This window comes from Pyxicephalus adspersus, chromosome 7, assembly GCF_032062135.1.
Source record: "Pyxicephalus adspersus chromosome 7, UCB_Pads_2.0, whole genome shotgun sequence".
In the NCBI taxonomy this organism is placed as follows: Eukaryota; Metazoa; Chordata; class Amphibia; order Anura; family Pyxicephalidae; genus Pyxicephalus; species Pyxicephalus adspersus.
Window position 1 is genome coordinate 40,159,669 of NC_092864.1, and position 24,453 is coordinate 40,184,121.

A 24,453-nucleotide genomic window follows, 5' to 3' on the forward strand; every position below is an offset into this window, starting at 1 on the left:
TTTTTTTGTGTATCTTTGGGTTACTGTAAAACAATTATTGATTCAGGGTCCTGTGTTCATTTAGATTTGTGTTAATTGTTGCAATGTCCCTGCACTACTCTGAAGTGTTATGTAAAGAATTAGAGATATGTTGAGTAGATATGCCAGGTGGGATGATGTGTTTTAATTTCTGTCTTTTTTATTTAACTTTCAAACTCTACACCAGTGTATATTGTCCTTTATAACATAGGGGAACCCTTAAAATTACTTTCAGGTTTCAGGGAAAACCTGCTATAATTAATATATAGTAGGAAGATGCGGTGATCAGTAGGAAGAATGCCTCTTACATTGCTGGCCATTGAGAGAATGTCACCATGACAGATAGCCAAAAAGATCCTTGGTGTCAGTTAAGTTGACCTGAACGTCAAAAAATTCTCATTGCACAAGGAACCCCTAACAACCTCTGGAGGAACCCAGAAACTCTGCTGAATGGTCCAACAATCCCTTAGAACAGTGCTTCTCAAGCAGAGTTCTGTGAAACTCTGGGGTTCCTTCAGAGGTTTATGGGGGTTCCCTGAGCAATGTGTAATTCCCAGGTCAGCTTAAGGGATAACAATAATCTTTTTAGCTGTCTGTAAGGGTGACATTATTCCCACTGACCAGCAATGTTAGAGACATTCTTCTCATTTACCACAATACTAATGTGCTGTGGATATAGTAATTAAAGCAGAGGTTCCCTAAGACCTTTATTTCATGTTAGAAAGGTGGAGAATCACTGCTTTAGAATATCTTCTTAATCCTGGGGAAGATCATTAGTTACTCCGGGGGTATGTTCAATTGGACAGTTGTTGACAGCTGTACACCTCTGTTAGCATTTTCCTGCAGTTTTGAATTTTGAGATGCTCATGCACTCAGGTCACTGTGATGGAACCTCCATTGGAAGCCATTCTTTGTATATTGATTTTTCAGCCATCAAAATTTATCTCACTGTGCATGCGTGAAATTAGCAAATTTTTATCTTTGCGCCAAAAGGCTCCTGCTGCGCATGCCCAAAATGCTCGGGAATACGCAGAAGGAGCGCCCAAGAGCCTCCCAGAATGCGTGACCTAGGTATCCCGGGAGGCTTTGCGCTCCCATTCATTCTCGACCCCCTAGGCGATCGAGAATTAGTGGGCAGTGCTGCACCCTTTTTTTTTAAAAAAAAGGGTATTGCACTTAAAAAAACAAAACAAATGAACAGAATTTCTACCCAGCTGTCTACCCTTTTACGTAAAGTGAAAATTCTGAGTTTAGGTACTCTTTCTTATCGTGCCATGCAGAGCGTGCAGCTTTGCAGCTAGCCAGGATTGAAACCTTTTGTTATACCTTATCTTTGTATGAAAGTCACACCTTTTGTTTTAAGTAAAATAAAATTGAATTTGCCGCACAGAAACCCCTTGTTCTTGCCTTCGATATACATCCATGATGTGTTATTTTTAAACATATATTTAAAAAGAGAAAAAGAAATCACACAGGCTCAGTCCATCTTTTTATCGTATTTTGTACTTTGTGTTGGTTATAATGGCCCTGATTTATTAAAGTTCTCCAAGGCTGGAGAGAATACTCTTTCATCAGTGAAGCTAGGTGATCCAGCAAACCTGGATTGGATTACCTAAAATCAAGCTATTTGTTAGCACCTGTTTTCAATCCTGGACCAGATCCATTCCAGGTTTGCTAGATCACTCAGCTTCACTGAATAAAGTGTATTCTCCCCAGCTTGGAGAACTTTAATAAATCAGGGCCTATATGTAGACATATGCCATATGAGCCTGCAATAATCCATCCAGCCATTAGATGGAGCCATTGAGAAAGACTTGCAAATTGTTCCCTGGTAGATGCTGAGCCTTCTTACTCAGCAGTATGCACTGAAATGTAAAAACTGACATGTGAAATGCCCATTCATCAGCAGGGCTACAGGAGAGAAAGGAGAGCTCCTACAGGAGACAAATGTTGCTGAGAAAACACACAGCGGCTTCTCTGCCTATTTTCTCCTCTTTACCAGTTTTAATTGGACTCTTAGTGAAGCTCCCAACTGCTACTTGACTTGGTATAAATGCAATTCTTTATTTCTCTATGCTCAGAATAATGCTGGCTATTAAATATAGCCAGCTTTTCTTAGGTCCCCCATTACTAATACATGATTAAAAAAACTGTATCTGTCGATCTACCTACTTATATATATGCTTATATATATATATATATATATATATATTATATATATTATATATTCTTTTAGGATAGAAACGCAAACTATTTATATGGTTTTTGCTGTCTTTGATGTTGTTACAGACTCCAGCCATAGAAGTAAAGGCATTCAAGCACCCATTCCTATATTTTACATTTTCCTATCAATATATAATCCTACAGAAATGTAAAAAAATATACATAATATACAGACACATAAAAAATACCAATTCTGGCTACGATAATCATATCTAGTCTGGTGCTGCCCCTGCAGTAATTCCTTTCTGCCAATAGATGTCCTCAGTTTTGTGGGTAAAATTTTATTGCAGGGAACCGAGGGCATTTTATGAGTGCAGGATGCCCCATAAGGTGTATATGGCAGGGGCATCCTGCACTCATAATGATCCAGAGAACAGCACTGTTGTCATCACATAACCATCGCTTTCTGCATCATTAGGGACTGGTCGGTGCTAGAGAAGACCTGAAAAGAAAAGGGACCTAGGTGTCAGCTGGCTATTCTGCAAAAGAAATAAAGGTCAAGCATTTTATTGTGCTGTCTGGAAGCTGTATCCGTATCACTGAACTATCTGTACAGATTTACAAATCCTTACCATGTAACCAGTATACATGGCGGTGTGATTGGAGGCTTGCCCACTGTTAGACTGGAAATTTGGATTATATATATATATATATATATATATATATATATATATACCGGTATATATATATATAATGTTTATTATATAAAAGAAGAAGCACAACTAGACATTGCATCATCCTCATAGAGGGAGCTGGACCTTTTCCAAAATTAAATCCTAAATAAATAATGTGATCTTTACTTGACATTAGAAGAATGATGGACTCAAACTAAATAGCTGACAGATAATGAATATACCTGTGGGGGAAGGGAGGAGGACTCCAGTTAATTGGTGCATTGTGGGCCTGCTGCCTCTGTCTTTATCCAGATTAATAGCAAAACTCTGACAGTTGTATGTGTCCCATTATAAATAGGGAATTTCAGCTGTGAAAGCTGCAGGCTATCCAGTTATTGGGTGAGTGAAGGATATCACAGGAAATTGTGTATAAAACTGAAAGCACCTCCTGGAAACAACAGAAATGGCATTAAATCTTGTTATTAAAGTAAAGGGGACAGAAAAGAAGACTGATCCACAATTTGAAAAGCTGAATTCTGCAAAGCAAATAAGACTTGCATTTTTTTATTATTTATTTGTTCTAAGTTGATGTAAACCAAAATCAGATGACATTTAAGCTGCGTTCAGACTGGCAGCAGGAATGGGCGTTCCAGTGTGGCTCTCGGTGGCTGGCACAGTGCCAGGCGCTTGGCTGCCCACACTGCTGAGCTGTTTTTTAAGAACCATTGTTTGAATATTCTACACTGGGCAGCAACCGGCAGTACTGAACTACTCACTGTCTGTATTCTGTATAGGGTATCATGGGTAAGACGCTACATCTAACTACACCGCAACATTACTGCCAGTCTGAGCATAGCTTTCATTTGGTAATAATTGCAATGGGAGAGCCTTTTTGCTTTTTTTTCCTTTGGTGCATCTTAGTTCTGCTGATCTTTTACATCCACGTCCCATTACCCAGCACCCCATTGTGGCTGCATATTATTGTCCTAAATCTGCTTCCTAGTGATAATAGTTAAATATGCCTGCACAATAAGCATTGGTGTTACTGCATATGTTCTTCACTGGAAACACTTGTTAAAGGGGGACAACTCAGAAGAACAGTTGAGAAACAATGATAGAATGTTGTCACCTTGTAACAAGACATTTTACTTTTTTCTATAATATTTGGGCTACCAGTTTTTGTTATAAAAATGTATATATCTGTTATTTACATTAAAAAGAAAGTTGCTGCATTTTCTGTTTGGTTTCCAGCAAAATGCATCTTTCATTGATGTGAACAAAAATGTAAAAGATTGGCAAATTTTTTCCCCCCATGAAAAGGCGCCTTCTACACATGCCAGACCACCCAAGAACCTCCCGGGATGCCTGACGTAGGTATCCCAGGAGGCTTTGCGCTCCCATTCATTCTCTACCGCCTAGGCGGACGAGAATTAGGGGGCCGTGCTGTTTCTTCTTTTTTAAAAAAAAGGGTGTTGCACCTAAAAAAAAAATTAATTTTTACCTTACATAAAAGGTTTGTCTACCCCTTCATGTAAAGTGAGAATTCTGAGTTTAGGTATGCTTTAAGGGAGAACCTACAAATTTCTGGAACGCATTGTATCTGCTAAAACTTGAACACAAAACTCCTTGAGTGAGAGTAACTGGTCTAATAATAAGATAAAATTTTACCCAATCAGAATTCATCTATCATTGATTGTTTGTTGCAGAGACAAATCCAATGGCTTACAGTAGGATGAGAAACCTTGCACATAGATTTTGTTCTGTGCTTATTATGGCTGGTATGATATGTGGATGGAAGAAAAGAAAGAGCAGAGAAAAAGTGAACCTGTAAAAAAAAATAATCATAGAAAAAAAATGATTACATAGCAGGCGCTGGTACCATGAGGTCTTTTTTCTCATTAGAGTCACCTGGCCCTTGGCTCCCCTGGGCCAGCTAGCTCGGGGGAATATGGGAGGATGGCCTTGACAGTAGTGGAAGCCATGATGGTTTTGGGTAGAACTGATTTATGCTGAGGACTTGTATGGATTGTATTATTATTATTATTATTATTATTAATAATAATAATAATATTAATAATAATAATAATACAGCTGTCATAGCAGTACAAATGCCAAATCCTAGTGGTCATGGCACCCTAAGCCATGGCCGAGGTGGTCTTATGATAAATCTGGCCCTGCCAAGATGACCTTCCATATTGCAACACTTGGTGCCTGAGCAATTACCATAGATTGGCACTTAAGGGGCTGGGAATCTTGCTGCATTCTATTTCTACAAAGTCTCAACTTGCATATGAAAATCTGGTGCCTTCGATACTTTACTGGGGAATGGTTTGGAGGTAAGTGGGAGACTTGTGTTGACATATTTGTATTAACAGGCCTTGATTTTTTAGTTTTCACTACAGGATCACCTTAACTTGGTTAATCTTGAACACAAAGAACAGATTCACTGTAGAGGCTAAGGGCTTATTTGTATCAGCAACATTGGGCTTTTGCCAATTGCAGTCATAACACAAGAACAAGGCAATCTGCCTAAGCTTTCATCAGGCCAACATCCTGTGTTTGCACAATGTCCCGCTCCAGCTTTTGAAATTGGGAAGCAGCACCCCCAGCACTAAAGGGGAACCTATAATGATGCAGAAAATAGGTCTCACATTTATGCACACACTGTTTTAATGATTATTTAGGTAAAAATTAATAATTTCATTGAGTAATTAAAATATTTAACATGTCATTGGTCCATAAACCATTTTAAACTTATGACTTCTCATGCTCTTCTTTGGCAGTATGCAGGTAAATGGGAGTATAATTTTGAGGTAAGAGATGCTCGTAGAAATACTACCTGATCAGAAATATTAGTAATAACCCCATTTTTGTCCTGTAGATTAATACTGTAGGATTTATTCCCTTTTGTGTATTTTTTTTTTGCAATAAACCCTTTGACACATTTAGTATTGGGGGTTGTGATGGCAAAACTATATAAATGTCTACTTTGTTCTGCTATTAAGGGCCAGATTCAGTAAATCTAGTGAAAGCAAAACAAAGTGAGATCAGTACTTTCAATTTTGTGTTTTGTGTTTGAATATCTATGTAGATTTTTTTTTAAAACGAACTATATAAAATTTGTAATTTATTCTTACTAACTTTTGTAGCTGCAGGAACTGTGCATTAACCATCCTCAAATTTACTAGTAGCTTAGTTAATTTCATTCCCTCTTGTAGTGGTGGCTTGCTGGAATACCTTTATTGCCAAATGTAAACACAGAGGGGGAAACAGGGTTCCAACACCTGAATTAAAAGTTATATATAGGTAATTTTATTTAAAAATGTTTTATAAGACATTGAAACACATTTGAAAACAAAACGCTTTATGGAGAAGGATTAGAATCAGTCTGCTAGGCAGATCTACCATTCATTTTGTTTGAGTTTTTAGGTATGAATTGTTCCAGAATGCCTGCAGCCACATAGGTCAGCTATTGCTTATTTTAAAGCTCTTTTACTGTTTTTTAAGAATAATAAAATACTTGAATGTCCATAGCCTTACCACAATGATAAATAAATCGTTAATAAATCGTTAATAAATCGTTCACTATTTATATTGTAATTATTGTGTTCATTAAGCATTATCTAGGCTTTGTTACATCAATTCAACAAGCATGAAAATAAGTTGAGGAACCTTTTAGGGAGTGTAATAGTAAAAGTTGAATTGTGCCATTAGTGAGGTGTTGTCAATGACAAAAAGCATAATATATGGCCTTAATGTTGCTTTTTTAAACCCAGTAAAAAGAAAAATAACTTTCCTTATACCGAGCCTCTTTATTGTGTACCCAGCATCTAAAACATGCATTCAGCATGCAATGAAACAAAATACCATTCACTATACTGTGTAACTATGTCAAAAGCCCAGCCCTTAGAAAAAGGGGCAATACAGAATATATAGAGAGCCTGTAGCAAAGAATTATGCGGAAGGCAACATGACAGGGGGCACGGACAGACACGAAGCAAGGGGTGGGGGTTGGTTGGAAAGGGTTAAAAGCTAGTCCTGGAGGAAAGGAAGGAGGGGGAGTAGGTTGGGTCGGAAGTAATAGGGGCGGAGTGAGTAGAGGGTAAAAGGAGAGTCAAACGGAAGTGAGTCACATTTTTTGATTGTTGTTTGTTAGTTTATCTGTTTGTTTGTGTTGTTTGTGTTTATTTGTTTCAGTGTTATATTTATTCGCTTATGTTCATATATTTAATATGTGGTAAATCATTATTTTGATACATTATGTTAAGTTATAATTGGTTATTGTATTTATTAATAAACGGCTGCTTGCCAGCCATTAAACTGCAGATCGTGGTAGTGTGGTTTGTAAGGTGAAGATGCAGAAGAAGGTTGGAAAAAGGGGGCTGGCAAGAGAGGAGGTATGTTGGTAATGGTGGAGGGGAAGGTGCAGGGGCAAGGTACGGGCTACCCTAGTCAAGGGGTGGGATTAACAAAGAAATTCAAGCTGTTTCTTGAAAAAGATATTTCACTTAGTTTAGTGAATGTGGTGAAAATTCACTTTGAAAAGAATACCCAATCACATGCAAGGAAGTCTAAAAAAGTAGGATTTTACCTTGGACATGATTAGATGGCTAAAGTTAGCAGAGCTTTATTTCATTTACTGATACAACCCTTGGAAGGTGATAATTCACTTCCAACAGACTATATTCCATACTATATGACCCTTCCAAATATCAGTATTTTATAAATCCAGGACGTATTCCATCATTTTTAAATAATATTATTACAGCGCACACCCTCCCAAATCTAAATTTGATGATTTTGTGGCTTTAGTGATAAAAATTGTGACCCACAAACCCCTCCTAAAATAAAGCTGAAAATGCTAAAGTCAGCTGTAAATTACTGCCTCTGTCTTTCTTAGCAGTATTCACTTTTGGGTATAATGGATCCAAACAAGTGTAATCAATCTGATGATAGGGCTTCAAGTGGGCTAATGTTAATGATCTTGTACTTTCAGAGTGTTCTACACACCGCCTATCGTGCCAAGACCATAAACTATCATAAAATAAGAGGTCTGCAAACACTTAGCTGGAATTACATGTAATGTGTCATTGAACTCTGCAAAGTGGGAACATTTAAAGGTTGTTTGCTTAAAGGTAGGCATTATGGCTGGCCTTTAGTGTCTGAACCCTGTATTATATAAAAATAAATAAACTTTATGGAAAAAAATAAAACAGAAAAAAGGGAGTTATTCAATAAATTGTTAATAGGAAGTTTTTAAATAAATGATGCAAAAAAAATATCTATAAATAAAAAAATATCCCTGACAATCCCTGTATATCTGCAATGACTGGCCATTGCATTGGAGATGCTGTCACCTACATTTTGCATCATTCATGCATTGCTAAAATTTTAAATCAATTTTATTAGCAGCACTTGGTAAGGAGAAAGACATGCAAGCCTATCACCTTTACATAGACCATTTATGTAAACTAGATGGAAATAAGTAATTTTACATTTCCCATCGTCATCAGTTAGCAGAAGCATGGTACAAATGCTTGTGCCCTACTATGCAGAGAGGACCAGCTAGATTGTATATATCACACTGCGACCAACCAGCTTTAGCTTAAATAACCTAAACCAGGTAGCACCGTAAAAGAAACCTTTTTATTGGTGGATGAGGGTTGTTGCACTCTGCCTTGTCAAGTAACCCAACATTAGCAGTAGCAGTAAACTAACATTCAACTGTATTCTATTCAGACATATGTTTAGAGATAGTTGTTCAGTTGTTGAGATAAACTGCATCATCTTTGTAAGTACCTGACCATAGTTTGGATGGCCAAGGGTTCCTCACTAGAGCAATATTGTAGCATACTATTCAATTTTTAGAATATAGAAGCTGTTGAAGGTAACCTTTGTTCACTTTTACTTTTCTACAATTGACATAGACATGATCACAAAAGTCTAGAGGTGACTTCTTTAACAATCACATATTCCTGTGGAAAAAAACTCAAATCCACTATCTTCCAATGTCAGATCCTTACTACTGGTCCAAATTAATGAAGGGCGAGCTCATTGACCAATAATAAGACATGGTATGACTTTGACCCTTGATTTCTAGGACAACTGGATTTTAGAGTTTTCCAAGGTTTGTGACCCTTTATACAAGTACCTTTAGGTGCTCCTCGTGTGATATAGAAAAGCTTTCATTTCAAGTAGTTTTAAAAAAGATGGAAAAGAAAAATATAACAAATGTCCCCACAGCACCTTCCAATGATATTGGGTGTTGACCATCATAGAATTTAATCCAAAATCAGGAAGTAAAAACCAAAGTAAGGCAAGATGGTGGTCTGCGGGGCCAATTCGAACTTCTATCATAATTACAGTGCCTGTGTGTTGGAGGAAGGGTCTGATGTTCCCCATCATTATTCATATACATTGATATGGGGAAGTTTCCAGGTAGTTACAGCACTAGGCATTCTTCATTAGTGAATACTAAGCATTGTTTGTCTGACATCAGAACACACTGATCAGGAAACTGGCAGAACCAACAGGTACTTGTTACGTAATCACAAAGGTCTGAAAACATTATCATTATATAAATGTATATTTGTTGTGGGTGGTTTTTCATTTTTGGCTGACACTTTAAAGAGACCCAGTCACCACATCATTCATTTATTCGAAAATGTTACCATATGTGAAGTCATTTTATATTGTACTTAATAATTACCTGCTTGTGTGGGAGCGACTCAAGGGTTAGAATTCACCTTCGCTCCTCCCCGCAGAGCTACATAAAAGCTTAAGTAGGGTCATGTAGGGGGAAGCAGAGTAGCTGGACCAGTTCAATCCATAATTTGACACTCTTGGGGATCTTTTTAAAGCAGAGAATCTACATTCACTGAAGCATTCCCTGGTGGAGAATCATTTACTACTATTGAAACACATGGACCTGGATGGCTTTCCACCATAGAATATTTTAGTAAATATCAGACATAAAAGGTACAGGGGTGTCAAACTCAAATACACAGTGGGCCAAAATGAAAAATTTGGACAAAGTTGCAGGCCAACCTTGATATTTATGGAAAAAATATCTACAATTGAGGAAGGTTGCTAATAAATAATAACAGAGAAGGGGTCCTGATTGACACGCCAGCAGAGCATTCTGGGATTTGTAGTATTAGCAGTGCATGCAATTTCTACCGGCAGGCCAGCTCTAGTAGACATTTGATATTTTCCCCGGGCCAAATATATTTACAGTGCGGGCCAGATTTGGCAGGCGGGCCTGAGTTTGACACCCCTGCTTTAAAAGAAGGCTAAGCAAGAAGGGAGGGGGGTGTGCCAAGGAATTGACACTTCCTGGAATAGTCAAATTTCCCAGCATGTTCAGGAGCAAATTCAATGTAAAAAAATGACATTTGTAGAGAAGAAAGCACTGCAATAAACACGTAGTGTGGTGACAGGATCTCTTTATTGTGATTGATTTGCTTATGTCATTGCCATTCGAAGCACAAAATCCATGGGTATAATTATCCATGTGTGATCCTACTATGGTAAATGTGTAAGTTCACCTTTATACATCATACATGCTGATATATTTCTCATATATGGATGGACCTTAATGTAAAAAGGGAGATTCTTTAAATTGTACAATGCATGACTTACCTGCTCACATTTGGGCTACAGTAACTTCTGGAATACTTTGTACTGTACACATAAGGATACATTAAATCATCCATGCCCCCCTGGGAAAATTCAGATCATGGGAAAGGCCAAAATAACACAGCAAAGTGCCAAATCACAAAAACAGAATTAAAAGTAAATACAACTAACAAAATGGAGAATATACAGCAACCCATTACAGGTATGCTGTAAAGGTGAACTTATTTTTTTAAAGAGGACCTGTCATTTTAGTACACAGTATCTAGTAAATATTGTGCTTGTGAAGACTTTCCAAGCTTTCTGTTTTCCACTAAATATTCCTATACAAAGATAGAAATTATATCAGCTGCTTTCTGGTTCACAAAATGGCTTTTGTAAGAGCCTCCTTCAAAGAGACTACTTTTGTAATCTATAATAAATATTGATTGGCAGATATTACAACACAGAAAGTCAAAGAGTCTTTGCCAGAGCACAGAGCCTACCCAGCATAATAGGCATTGAATAGATAGGATCTATTAGATAAGGCTAATCTGTGCCAAAATATATAGAGGGGTTGCCAGGTGGGACCTCCTTCTAAAATGCCAGGGTATCTGTCGATTTAGTACTTTGTGAGTCATTGAACTGAAACAGGCATGCTAGTTTGAAGTTTGGAGCAATGTCAGAACTACAAAGGGTCTATATAAATGTTTTCATGTTGCCCTAGTTTCACCCAAACATATCCAAAATTTACAATTTTTTCACTTTGAATTCAATTAGAAAATTTGCAAACCAATTTTCGGTTCAAATATTTTCTAATTGAGACCAGTGTGAAAAATGTGTATGTGGGTAAACGTTGGGTAATTCTTGGGGGAAAACATTTATAATTAGTTCCCTATAAATCAGAATTTTTTTATAACACAGGCAACTTGCATTTTCAGAAGTGTAACTCGCCACTGGCCATATTCTCTCAATATTGGTTTGTTTTAACAATTGGCAGGTCCTCTTGAACATACTTCACATGTATCACGCATGTATCATGCTCCACATTTTTGTTTTCACATGTTTTTTTTCTGTTATACAGACCCATTCATTTCTTCATATCATAACCCAATCATGTTTGACTTTAAGCCACATAGAGGATGGCAGTTACGGCCCCACTGTGGAGTACTGTACTGGCAGCAAGCACCAAGCATGGATACTGAGAAACTATACCAGGCGGGAGGTTTTTAGAAATATTTTTTACAGTTCCACTGATTACTTTCTATGACAATTCTCAGAGGTTGGTATTCTAAGATTTTATTACTTCTGGAGCTCTTCCTGATACAGAGTTTATGTACTGTAAAATACTGTGATGACTTGGTAAACTCAGGGTAATAGGTATATATCCTCTATTATTAATATTATTATCCAGTATTTTTATAGCGCCAACATATCATACAGTATACATATGTCACAAGCTGTCCCTCAAATGAACTCAAAGTCCAATGTATGAAATTTATTTCAGCTGAGCTACACCTTAGTGGATAGACTAAAATGAGAAGGAAACAGTAATAATTAGCAAATTTGTATAAGGCTTTTGTGTGAATACAATTTTCTGCTTGTCAAGTGAAGAGGGTGGCTGTTTGTATAGGCATGGGCATGGCATTGTGTGCCTATAACCTTCTCCCATGGCAGCTGGCAATATGAAAATACAGTAACCCCTTAAAAAGATCTTTAAGATCACAAATACTAGCCATACACATTTAATCTTCAATGGTATTTTTAACTGATGTTACAATTGTAATTACAATCAATTTAAATCTATCTTCACCGTTGACTGCAAGTATTCATTGTGCCATCTACTTGCTTGATTCAATACATACATTTTCACCATCATATATAAATGAAATATCAATTGTGAAATATGATTGTATGATTCTTGGTTTTTATTTCAATGTGATGGGTAACCAACCAACAAAAAAAGCCTTGCCTGATAAATTTCCATTTAGGCATTCAGACCAAGAATCGATAAATCAGTAATACATTACTTCTGTGAACTGCAGCATTGAGAAAAATAGTATGACATACATCATGTAGTTTGGTGTGCAGGTACAATATAGAGCACTTAAATGTCAGGATGTGAACATGTCATTAAAGTAGCTTGGCCTCTTTAAGTCTTTGCCATTTTTTAGCCCAGTCATCATAGTGACTAACTGTATGTGGTCACTGGACATAGTATACCACATCGGCTCTGTTTTATGCAGTGTTGTAGGATTACAAGTGTTCTTTTTGATTATAGCATGCTAATTAGAAATGCCCTTTTAACTGGCGATAAATATCCAATGAATGCAGGTTCACTGTTCTGGAAAGGTTTAATATATTCACTTAAATTCCTTAAACATGGTAAAACATATTGGTTTTACATGTGTTTTTTGTTATTAATTGCTTACAAAGGATATTGTGTTTTAGGTGTATTATTATTACCTGTTTTATTATCAACCTTAATTGTCCTAATTGCTATTTTTCAGCACTTTGTCTTGAAACATATCAACAGCAACCAGTGTTTGGACGAGCCATCGGAGGAGGACAAAATGGTGCCAACGATGAAGGAGTGTAACGGAAGTCGATCCCAGCAGTGGCTGCTGCGTAACATGACCTTGAGCTCCTAAACCTCCATGATGGTTAGCCAAGCGACCTCCAACATTTTGCAGAGTCTACGAACCTTAATTATCAACTCGACGAACACTTGAATGAAACATAACACCTTTCAGACTCTTGGTGACGTGAAATAATTGAAAACCTCTTTGAATTCAGCTGGGAGGACAGAAATAGAACTTTTTCTAATTTTTCTTCCACGAACAATACATGACCGTACAAGCCCAACTGTAAACTGTGCCAGTTTACAAAACGTGAGCAAAGAGGAACGTCGGAAGCTGTATATAATCATTCTGCTCTGAAAGCATCTATATTTGTCACAGATAAACTTATGTGGGGAAAACAAGGATTGGATAAACAAAATGTAAAGCAAAAAAGAAACAAATATTTTGCTAAAAAAATGAAAGTTAAACCAGAAAAGGTCTAGTCAGATAATAAATTCAAAAAGGCCATCAATAAACCTCATATCCAAGCAAACCACTACTCAATTTCCATGGTGCAGCATACAGTAGCACAGGGGTTATAAGGCCCCACACATCCTAATAAGCATTTAGTGATGTACATGGACCACTGCAGCATTACCTTACAAGTGCTAATTGCCTTTTTTTAAAGTTTGTTAAAATATATTGCCCAAAATAAGCAGGTTTGCTAAGTCTTACAATTGTTTTATTTGGTAAAGCTCTGTAATCAGCAAAACGTGCTTACTGATGAATAGATAGCTATAGTTTGGATTAAGTGGGGGGGTTCATCAGACCTGTGCTGAAAGACCACTGCTTAAAGCCAAAAGCGCAAGGATGCTTCTCTTCACTATGCAAACAGAAGCCAGCCTATTCAAGTTGTGGCTTCTTTCTAATGAAAACCATCTATACAACTCTGTTTATCTTCTGTTGAGGTGCATCAAGAATGTGCTTAGCTGATTTAAATTGAAAGTTTAATTGGGGATTAAACTTTCAGGTTAGATAATGCCATCTTGTTTCCGCAGTTGGAGAAGCAATGGTGGAGATGGAGAAGTAGGTGTACTTATCAGCTCAATCTGTGGGAATCCATTCTGTCTATGACTGGCCAGGTCACCAAAAAGGGGGGCAGCATTGACAAGAGGGACCAGTATTATCTTACAGGTTTTTCCAATGTTGAGAAATCCACATGAATGTCTGACCATGTTGGTTAGTTCATAGGCAAATTTATGCACAAATGCCAAATGCCAAAGACCTTTTAGATGACTCTGTCAGCAAATGTGTTGGCTTAATGCTGCATGTGAGGATTCAGTTGGATGATCTGTACATGTTCTGCCATCTCAGATGTGTTCCTATTAAATGCAGAAGGACAGATTTACCCTCTAAAGCCCAATCCAAACAATATTTTTTAGTCTTAAATTGAGTTGCAGGAGATTTTCTCCTACTTCTTGGGCCTGTGACACCTGTGCAAAAATTGGAAAGGCACTGTTGTCATTGGAACAGAAAGGCACACACAGCAATAACATCCTTGTCAAAATATGTGCTTATGGCTACAGTATGTCTTAGTCCCGGTTGGAGAGTATTACATTACTTCTTGTCATGGTAGACGGTAAGTGGAAATCTCCAAAATAGTGGGACATATGGCAATAAAAATATCAACCTTCCCCTGCACTAAAATTAAAAAAAAAACAGTTTGGCTTGAGTTGTGTTTTAAGTATAACTCCAGGTATAATCCAAAGGTACCCTTGCCATAGGAATCACCCTGCCCTCCCAGGATTAAATGCTTGCTTTGGTTTAGGGGGAACATAAACAGCAGTTTTACCTACCTTGGCACTTGCTCTATAAGCGGATGGCACACTTCTCTCTGATGCTTGAGGTTATAGGTAGGCCCTAAGGTCATCCCCACTCACGCTACAGGACTGCTTCAGGGGATGGGACAAGAAGCATGTGAGAGTGAGCATAAAAGTACAAAAAACTGCATTTTCTGTTCCCCTTAGACAAAAAAAATGCATATACAATGTATAGTGCAAGGGAAGCCCTGCTCCAAGGGTAAATTCTTGTTTTATCCAGAGTTCAGATTTAGGTGGAGCATGTAGGATGGGTGATTGTCTACCATTTGTGGTTTGACACTAATAAAGAAAGCAACGACTATTGGATGGCATTGTTGGAAGATAGATGGTAAAATAGAGCTTCTGTAATCATCAACAATAGGAATTTACCCAACGCTAAGAGGAAAATTCACAAAATGAGTAATTTCTAGCATTTCTGTACACTGGCACGGTACCAATATGGTGTCCAAGTCCAAATGGCTTTGGTTATGCTCAAAGTGGATAGAAAAGCCTTTGTAAATGATAATAATAAACTTAATAACAACCTACGAGCTGAGTATCTGGGCTGTACATTGGTAGTTGGCTTAATTGCCTGATTTAATGTAGGTGGGCTAATGTGCTTATAGGAGTCAGTCATTTCTACACTGAGCATCTAAAGGTCCAAGATAGCTGCATTGACAGCCACATTGTTGCTAACAGCTCGTGGGACCTGAAAGCTGCATCACTGTCTATGCACTTAAACCCTTATATCACCCCAGAAAACCTATCTTCAATTCTAGCTCCCAAACAATTAAGGGCATTAAAAAATATATAATATTTCCCTCCTTATGATTTGAAGCAAACACAACCACTGGGCCAACATCAGGAATTTCGGTATGGGACATGGTAAAAATCTTACATTTAGTGGAGTTATATCATCTTTAGCTGATATGCTTGAAAGATACTACTAGCACATAGCTCTCCATCTGCCATTTAGTAGGTCATCTTTGCACAGGGGAGTCTCTGGTTTAGGACTGTTTGATTATAGGTTAGGGCAAAAAGTTAAGAATCAGTAAATTAGTGCTGACAAACTTTACCATTACTCTGAAAAGTTAAACTTTACCTCCAGGTGATGTGCAGTGATATGAGTTGATTAAAGATCTTCATCAGTTCTTTTACTTAACACAATACATGCCTATATTGTTTGTTTGGTCAGTTTTTATTCCTGAATTATTTACTCTAAAGCAAAATGAAGCTTCGGGGACGTGGCTAATTGTAATTTTAGATTAATTCTGGTCAAAACTGAAGACAAAAGAGAAGTTCTGCTCTCCATATCACCATTGTCACTGCTGTTAATACCACACTTTGCAAGACATAGTCAATGCGCATTGACAATTAAAAATGTGTAAATGTTTGGGCCTTGTTGGCTTTGTGGCCTACTGCCTTTATCACCTTGCAATTTGCAAGTGTAAAAATTGATCCTTTAGAAAATCACCACTGTGAGACTTTAAAGTTCAGCTAAACATAAAGTGTTCATTAACTGTATGGAATTAACTTTTGACAATGACTACTAATTTGTTGGTAACACAACATGTTGAATTCAATGTGTTAATAAGAAAGTGATTTTTATTAAAGGATATATCAAGTGCTAATAAAGATTAAAAAATCTCACATAGAGTTAAACCCATTGGTGGAATTATAGCTGAAAAAAAAAACTTTTTTTCTAGATTTGTGAAGGGGAAGAACTAATGGCATATTTTATTGATGTATGAAAACACTATTTGTCCTGATCACCAAAAATGAAAGTGAGGGTAAACCCAAAATTTTGAGTTCCCATTGCAATATCTGGCAGCCCATTTATGTAAAGCTACAAGGTTGAAAGATCACAGAGTTTAGGGTGCCATTACAATAAAAGACAACCAATGTTGTACGTAGCCAACATAGGCTCCTATGAAGAACTGACACGGGCGTCCCCAGGGGCCCCTTGTGGCTGAGGGGGGTATGGAGCCCACATGTAGTGGCACATATTGCACCTCCCTATATCCACTCATGATGACAACCCAGTGCACCAACCCTAGTGCAGTGTGTTGCTACACGTTGCGTTAATGAAAACATTCCCACAGTGCTCTTGTGAGAATGAGCCCTAGGAGGGTATTTCCTTCACACTGGAAACAAATCACATCACTTCTTGGAAATTCTACAGGACAGAAAGTGAATCAAAATCTTCCTAATGATATACAAATGATAAAAAAAATCAGTAGTTTTAACCTCTTTCTTACACTTTCAAAAATGGAAAGTTTTGCTTTGAGATACTTTAAAATCCTATTGTACAGTTTTCCATAGAAAAAGTACCATCTAATCTATGTGAGCTAATGCACAACTTATTCAACTCCTGAGAATGCTAAATACATTAGCAATACCAGGTCCTATAGTTGAATAGATGCTTTCACTTTTCCTATTCAGGGGCAATTTTAGCCGAAAACTGTTCAATGTTTCCTCCCTGCAGGAACATTCAACCTTGGGTAAGCTTTGGTACTGGGTGGTGCTGGAGCTTAGCCAGGTCAATGATGACTGCAAATTCAGGCCTGAACACTGGAGAAAGACACAAACTACCTTCCATGGACGAGGCCAAGAAAAAAGGCAAAACTGTGTGTCCAAATAGGAGTAAAAACTGAATTGGATAAAAAAGAAGTATATGCTGCTACACATTTTGGAATTCTTCTCCGATATTCAAGTGGAACAAAGAACTTTATATCACTTGCAGCACATTGCTATAGCTAATAAGCTATTGCTTATTGCAAAATCAGACATGAAGTAGCAGTTTAAAGTACTGTGAATGCGGAGTCTATAACTCTTCTGACAATAACTGTGTCTGGCAATGTTGTTACTTTCCTTTTAACATTACATTCAAAAGAATAAACTGCAACAATAGATCAAACAAAAGAGATAACATATGCAAATGAATGTATGATAATAGCATATATGAAGTAGATTAAAAAGTTAAGTTAAAAAAAGTTAACAGGTCAAGGCAATCCCTAACGATTGGAGTGTTAGCAAATTTAAATCTCTTTTAAAGTGGAATGGAACCTTTAATTTGCATTAGAAACAAATAATATTAATTACATGCCACATTATGCTCTAGACTCTTTATGCATCCCTTTGGGTTTATCCTTTATCCTTTAGGTTTACTATCTAATATTTATAAAGTTGACAGCCCCCCATGGACCCTAGCCAACAAAGCCAGTACCATCTTGGTTGAATAGTTACATTCCTCTTCTCATTATGAAGTTGTATGTATAAAGGTTGAGTCTGTGCTGAGTGCTGGGAAGTTTAATTAGGGCCCACATACTGCCCAGAGAATCTGCATGCATGCCAAAAGTATGCCCCGTGTTGGCATTTTCACAATATCATAAAGTGACAATGTGCAATACAGACAACTTTGAGAAAACTCAAATTCAGTTGGATTTCTGAAGCACTCTCATCTAATAGATGTTAGTGTTCTCCTTGCATTTCTGGACCAACAAAAATGTTCTTTCCAATTAAACATGAATTGCAAATTACTAGAGATCTAATTCAAAGCTGAGGTCATTATATAAATATGAACCAATCTCACATACAATGTGGGAGATTTTACACATTCGAAGAACACTCCTTCTCAGTCTAAACTCCAGTCCATTGAAAACTGTCAGTACTCCCTTTATCAACTGCCCATCTTGGCTACTGGAGAATGCATTAAGGTGAGGAATATTATGGGCTACAAATATAGCAATGTATCCTTTAGGTAACCCTGTTGAATACTTACCTGCCTGGTGGGCAATGAGTACATTCTTCACATTCCTACAGAGCGATATAGATGACCAAATTGTAGAAATCCAGGTGTCTAGGCAGTTTCTAGGCAAAATGTCTGGTAAAGGTTAGCCCTTGCTCCAGCTTTTGAGGCCCTCTCATCATGGTGTGAAACTGTGCATTTGGCAGCTTCTAGATGGAGCCTTCTGCACTGCTGGCAAACAATTTTGCACATGGCTAGTGGTGCAGATCTTGAAACAACAACCACATGGTTAAATATATTGTGTCTGTTTAGGGAACCCTGCCATGTTTTTTCCACATGCAAAAAAAGATTCTCAACTTCTCCCCAATAAGGTGAGCCCATTGAAGAACATTGCAGATCAGCATGGGTTTGAATTGATCCTTACATTATGACTTGCTACAAAGTTACAATGTTGCTGTCTGATCACTGGATGGTAGAAGAGTGAAAAAATGTAGTGATGGCATTATCTCCCTCCAGAAATTTTTTGTCTCAGCATAAAGTGAAATCAGAATTTTATTTATGAAAATGTAGATAGTTACTCAAAAGGTCCACCCTATCCCGAGAGTTTTTGCAACCATGTGACACCAGGAAATAGGTCCACGTATTCCCATTGCCCAGTGTCACTATTGCCAAAATTACTCCATTAACTAGCCATAAAACAGTTACTGTTTGTTATTAAAGTTTCACTTAAAACTTTCCAGACTTCCTCAGCAGAGTTTTGTTTTATGACTTCCAGTTTATATTCAATTAAAACAAAGGTTTTTCTTTACAGCGAATTGTCTTGTCCCCTTGATAACCAATTGTAAAGCTATTTGCATATCTTACAAGTTCCGTCTTGAAACTTCGACTCCCAGTTTGCAGAGTTTTTTTTTTGGAAAGGGAATGGCGCCTGTTCTCAATTTCGCCGTGTAAATTACCGGTGTGCTTCAAGCCGTCAGTGGGGGATTCGTCTATCAGAAAATGTGGTAATTACATAATAATTCCCAACAAATAGATTTCCATACATTTTCTTAAAATGTTCCTGTAGGAATAATCATGTCTGAGAGCCTTTTAAATAGTCTGAAAAACATCTGTGCAAAGCATTTTCTTTAATTCTGAGAATATGTTCGGGTAAATGGGGCCTGAGGCTCACGCTGTCTCTCCCGCTTTGATTTATGACAAAAAGTGCTTTAGTAAGCCGGATACTGAATGTTGTTCATAGGATGGACCCTGAGATGTTTCTTCCATTGTCTAAACTGCTCAGAGTGATCTCACCTTACGGGATATAAAGAAAAAAAGAACTCCTGCAACAAATTTAAACGTGTAATAAAAAACATATATAGGAGTGTTTTTACATGGCAAAGAAATGGTATTCATGTCCATCCATTCTTAAAATATTCAAAGCTACACCATGCAACACAGTCCTGCATGGCCAGACAGAAGACCTAATTTATCTCCTCTCCCCCAATCTGTGACTGGACAGTAAGAAAAGCAGTAAGCAAAGAACATGCAGGGGGCATGTTTGGAACACCTAACCTGTATTAAAATATGTATGCAAATCGGGTTCCCGGATTACTGCCGAGTAAGTTGTATAGGTCATGGTTCCTGCTGTGCAGTGGTTGTGTTTTATTGCTGCGATTCATAATGCTGCTGCAGCTGCTATTATAGTTGCAAGTCTACATATTGGTATCTAAGAACCATGTAAAGATGTGAAAGTATTTTCAAAATAAATCTGATATCCAAGTAACTATAAAAAAAGTTAAAAATGTTTTACCATGCACCCCAACACTTCAACACAGATTGCAATGGTTAAATGCTTGTTTTGTCCGGGGGAGATTTGAATAATGACAGTACCTTATTTATTGCTCTTCTACATTTTCAGATATGTGAGTGGGCACTCAACTTCCTCACATCCTTGTCAGATGATGATGTCAAAGAAATGCTCCATTCCATGTATACCGGCTCATTTTCCAATATGTCTAATGTTAGAGAGTCATGCAAACCCACTGTGGCCAACAAATCCCCACTTGGAAATAAGTGGGACCACCATGTACAGTCTGGGTTCTACCAGGGATCAATCTGAAGACCAACGCTCATGCATGTTTTTAGATTAAACCTATGAACATGGTTGTGTTTGGACTGCAAATGCAATAGTCCTTGCCATGATGTAGCTTCTTACCAGCAACTTCCATTAATTTGAATGGGGATATGTTCCAATATAATAGTGAGTTGCAATTAAATGAGATTGTGTTGTAGTTGTGGCTACATGACTGGAGATGGCCCATAATCCACAACTGCACAACAAAGTGTTCAAAACAGTGCAGTTGACTCCTAAAACTGCTGAGAGGTGTCCAGGAGTGTTTAGACTGTTCATCTGAAAGAGGCCTTACAAGCCCTTGTCACTTTAATCACTTTTAAGGCAAAGTCAGATCCAATTTAGACTAGTAACACATTTTTATTGAACCCTATTGAAGGAGAATTCACAAAGTAATGTTAATATTCGGAATTCAGAAAACAGTTACAAGTGTTTTGACTCCAACTTTTGATAAACTTTTCCCACTTCAGCACTTCAGCTGCGCAGAAAAAAAAAGCGTATATTCAGTAATACATCATTCATGAACAATCAACTCTCCAGACATTTAAATCATTACTGCCTTATCTTTGTACACAAATAAAAATTAAAAATAGGAAAACAAATCAAAAACCAAACTCAGCAAATAAAGAAAACAGAATAAAAATGCAAATGAAAATGCTGTGTGTGCAACTTTCACCGAGACAATCGGATACATAACTATTAACTAATAAAATATTAATTTGTTTGACTTTTTTATTTCTGTTGTGACCAAATTTCCTTTCCAGAACTGTGTTTCTCATTAATATAACATTTTCTGATTATAAATATTATCCAGGGGATAACAGACACACATTGGCCTTAGACTCCTCATGTTTGCACCCGATGTCTACAGAAGAGTTTGCTGCCAATTCTGTTTAGAGAAACTGTTAGGAAATTAATCAAATATCTTGGGACAGCGTTCAATAATGAATGCAGAGTTGCTAGCAGCTGAGGTCTCATCCTAAAACCCTGAAATAATAGGTGCGCTGCAATATGTTCTATTTAAAGCTGCATTAAAGCCACAGATTCATTTTTGCTGCTATATATATATATATATATATATATACATTGCATCTTTTTACTTACCTTTGTTTTAGTTTAACCTAAATTTGTCTGTGCAAAAAAAAGTTCAATACATGTCTCCATTACATGTACAAAAAGTTTTACCCCACCTCCTTGCAGAATGTTGCCAGGCTCTGGCCCTCACTGTATTATTTTCCATGCACACATTGAGGGTGATTTACTAAAGATATTCAAAGGGTAACTACTCACCATTGCAGGAAGTCTCCATCTTCCTTCTACTCCTCATTCCTCCTTCTTGCCCGATATGATCAGACAGGTAAAATGGATTTTTGCAGAAGAGATGTCTCCTGTCCCTTTCTTCAATAACCCCCTGTCTAGTCGGGTATTTTTCAAAGTTGGACTGTAAGCTGTTCACTCGCCAAGGTGAATTATAACCCTGCAAAGAATAATTTATTTGCTTAGTAAATGTGATGATAGCTTACTTTGAATCACATGCCCAATTATGTTTAAAGAAATAAAAAACGAACAGGATTAATTTTGCAGAGAATTAGATTTTTGAAGTCAGCAGAGCTTCATGTTGTTTACTGAAGTGAAGTTTCTCTTGCAGGGGGATAAATAACTTTGCTAAGTGGATAGCCTATATTCCTTTAGTAAATCAGCCCCATTGATTAATTTTCCAACAAATCAATTTCATTAACTTGACTCTCAATAGCCTAAACACAGGCTGTGTGTAAATAAAGGCTCTTGGGAAATGTAGTCTTGGAGGTGTACATACAGCAAAAGAAACTGAACTCCTATTTGCTGCCTTTAAAAGAATTTTACAAGTCTGGCGATGACATCGTCACACTCACTACATGAGCAAGGCAAAAGGAAAAATAAATGTTGTGACATGTTCGATGGGAAGAAGGAGGTCTGGAGGTAAATCTGGATCCTTTCTATACAATTAATGCAAAATCTATACTTCAGTTGGGATGGACACCATTGGGTTTAATGGGAGGGTGCAGTTTCAGTAAGCAAGTCAGAAAATTTTTAATGTGTATAACTAGAATATAGAGAACAAAAAAAAAGAATAATTATAAAATTGTTTGCAGTTCATCCTCCATAACAGTTAAATAACTGAGATGATATTAAAATACTGTCTATGGGTCAAATATTCTTTCTATAGAGGTGTGAACACCACACATTGTTACAATGGGGACATTTATAATGTATGGCACTAATGGAACTGTACTAAATATTAATGAAGGCTTTGGAAGAACTCGAATGAAAAGTTTGCATTATCATTGGAAAAGTGTAAGCAATGCATGTGCATCCATGGGCTTGGGTTTACCTATACATTGTGTTTTAGGGTGTACTTTGTAATTGTTTTAGGGTGTATTTTAGAAATGTTGGATTCTGTTGAATGTTGCACATTTATGTCTTACCTCAAACTCACATTTGATGCTTTTCTGAGAGCACAAGCAGGGTTGCAAAGGATATCCTATTGCAATAGCTCAGAGGGTTCTGAGCAATGTTTTAACCCTAAACAAAAACAGTGCATGGATTAGTATTTCTCACCCAGGGTTCCTCCAGAGGTTACGGGAGGTTCCTTGAGCAATACGAAATTTGTGATTCCCAGTTCAGTTTAACTGATCCCAGTGGTGTTTTTGGCTGAAAAGGTGACATTTTCCCAAATGGCCAGCAATGTTAAGACATATTCTTCTAATGACCACCACACTAATGTACTCTGAGTTCTGAGTAATTGTGAGACCTAAAAGTTATTTAAAGGTGTTACCCATACAAAAAAAAATTCAAGAAATACTGTCCTAGATGGACAAGCTCCTGCCACACTCTGGTTTTGATTTTAAATGACTCCTCTACTTTTGTTTATCTTACATTTAACATGTATCACACCTGATACAGAAAATCCCCCTAACCACCCTCTCTACTCCTCCAACGACCTATTAAAAAGTTCTTATAACCTCTTCCTAAGCATGGGACTTTTCTAGGGCTGCTCCCACTCACAGGAATTTATCTTCATCTCATTAGCCTTGTGTCTAACTTTAACACATTTAAACATGCTATCTGTGTCTCTAACTTTGGTGTTTTTTGCCACAAATATCTGGAAAATACATTGGATTTCCTAGAAGCAAATGATGAGTCACCCCGCTCACTATAAGTTTATTAGCCTCCATAGAACCTGATTTTTTTAGACAGCGTGATTTTTTGTTTTAATATATGAGTGGGTGATGCTTCAGCATGTTAACACCTGCTATGTATGATTTTTTAAATACAATTTTAATTATTAGATAGCAGATGTTATCTGCTAAAAGAGAACTGAATTATCATATCTTTTTATTTCTCAACTCTTGTTTACTAGCAAATACAAAAGTAGCTGCTGAAAGAAAAACACTGCAACACAGTTAAAAAAAAGCTGATTTACTTAAGAAGTTAGGCTTGTTAGGAAAAAGAATTTTAAAATTGTCCTATCAGGTACAGCTGAAATAAATAAATAAACAAGACCTTGCTTTTCACATTATTGGAATAATAAAGTGATTGTAACGTTTTTGTAACATGTGGACATTCTCTGCTCTTTAGGTGAATCATGCTCAACATATTTATATTATCTTCATCACTCTTTTCAGAACCCCCTGATCCACCTAAAGAGCTGCCATTAGCAACC

General features: G+C 37.2%; 1 protein-coding gene across 5 annotated transcripts in view; it reads left to right on the forward strand.

The window, feature by feature from the left end:
• Positions 1–21,384, forward strand: part of GALNT13 (polypeptide N-acetylgalactosaminyltransferase 13) — a 198,016-nt gene extending 176,632 nt beyond the window's left edge. Inside the window, exons 11-13 of one of the 5 annotated variants that reach the window (XM_072418162.1) lie at positions 5,639–5,668; positions 11,554–11,751; positions 12,980–13,107. In XM_072418162.1, coding sequence (XP_072274263.1) covers positions 5,639–5,668; positions 11,554–11,739 — 216 coding nt within the window. In that variant the 3' untranslated portion in view covers positions 11,740–11,751; positions 12,980–13,107. Of the gene's footprint in view, positions 1–5,638; positions 5,669–11,553; positions 11,752–12,979; positions 16,546–20,537 lie in introns of those variants that run through there. The other 4 variants (XM_072418166.1, XM_072418164.1, XM_072418163.1 and 1 more) reach the window with 4 other exon arrangements.
• Positions 21,385–24,453: the final 3,069 nt, after the last annotated feature.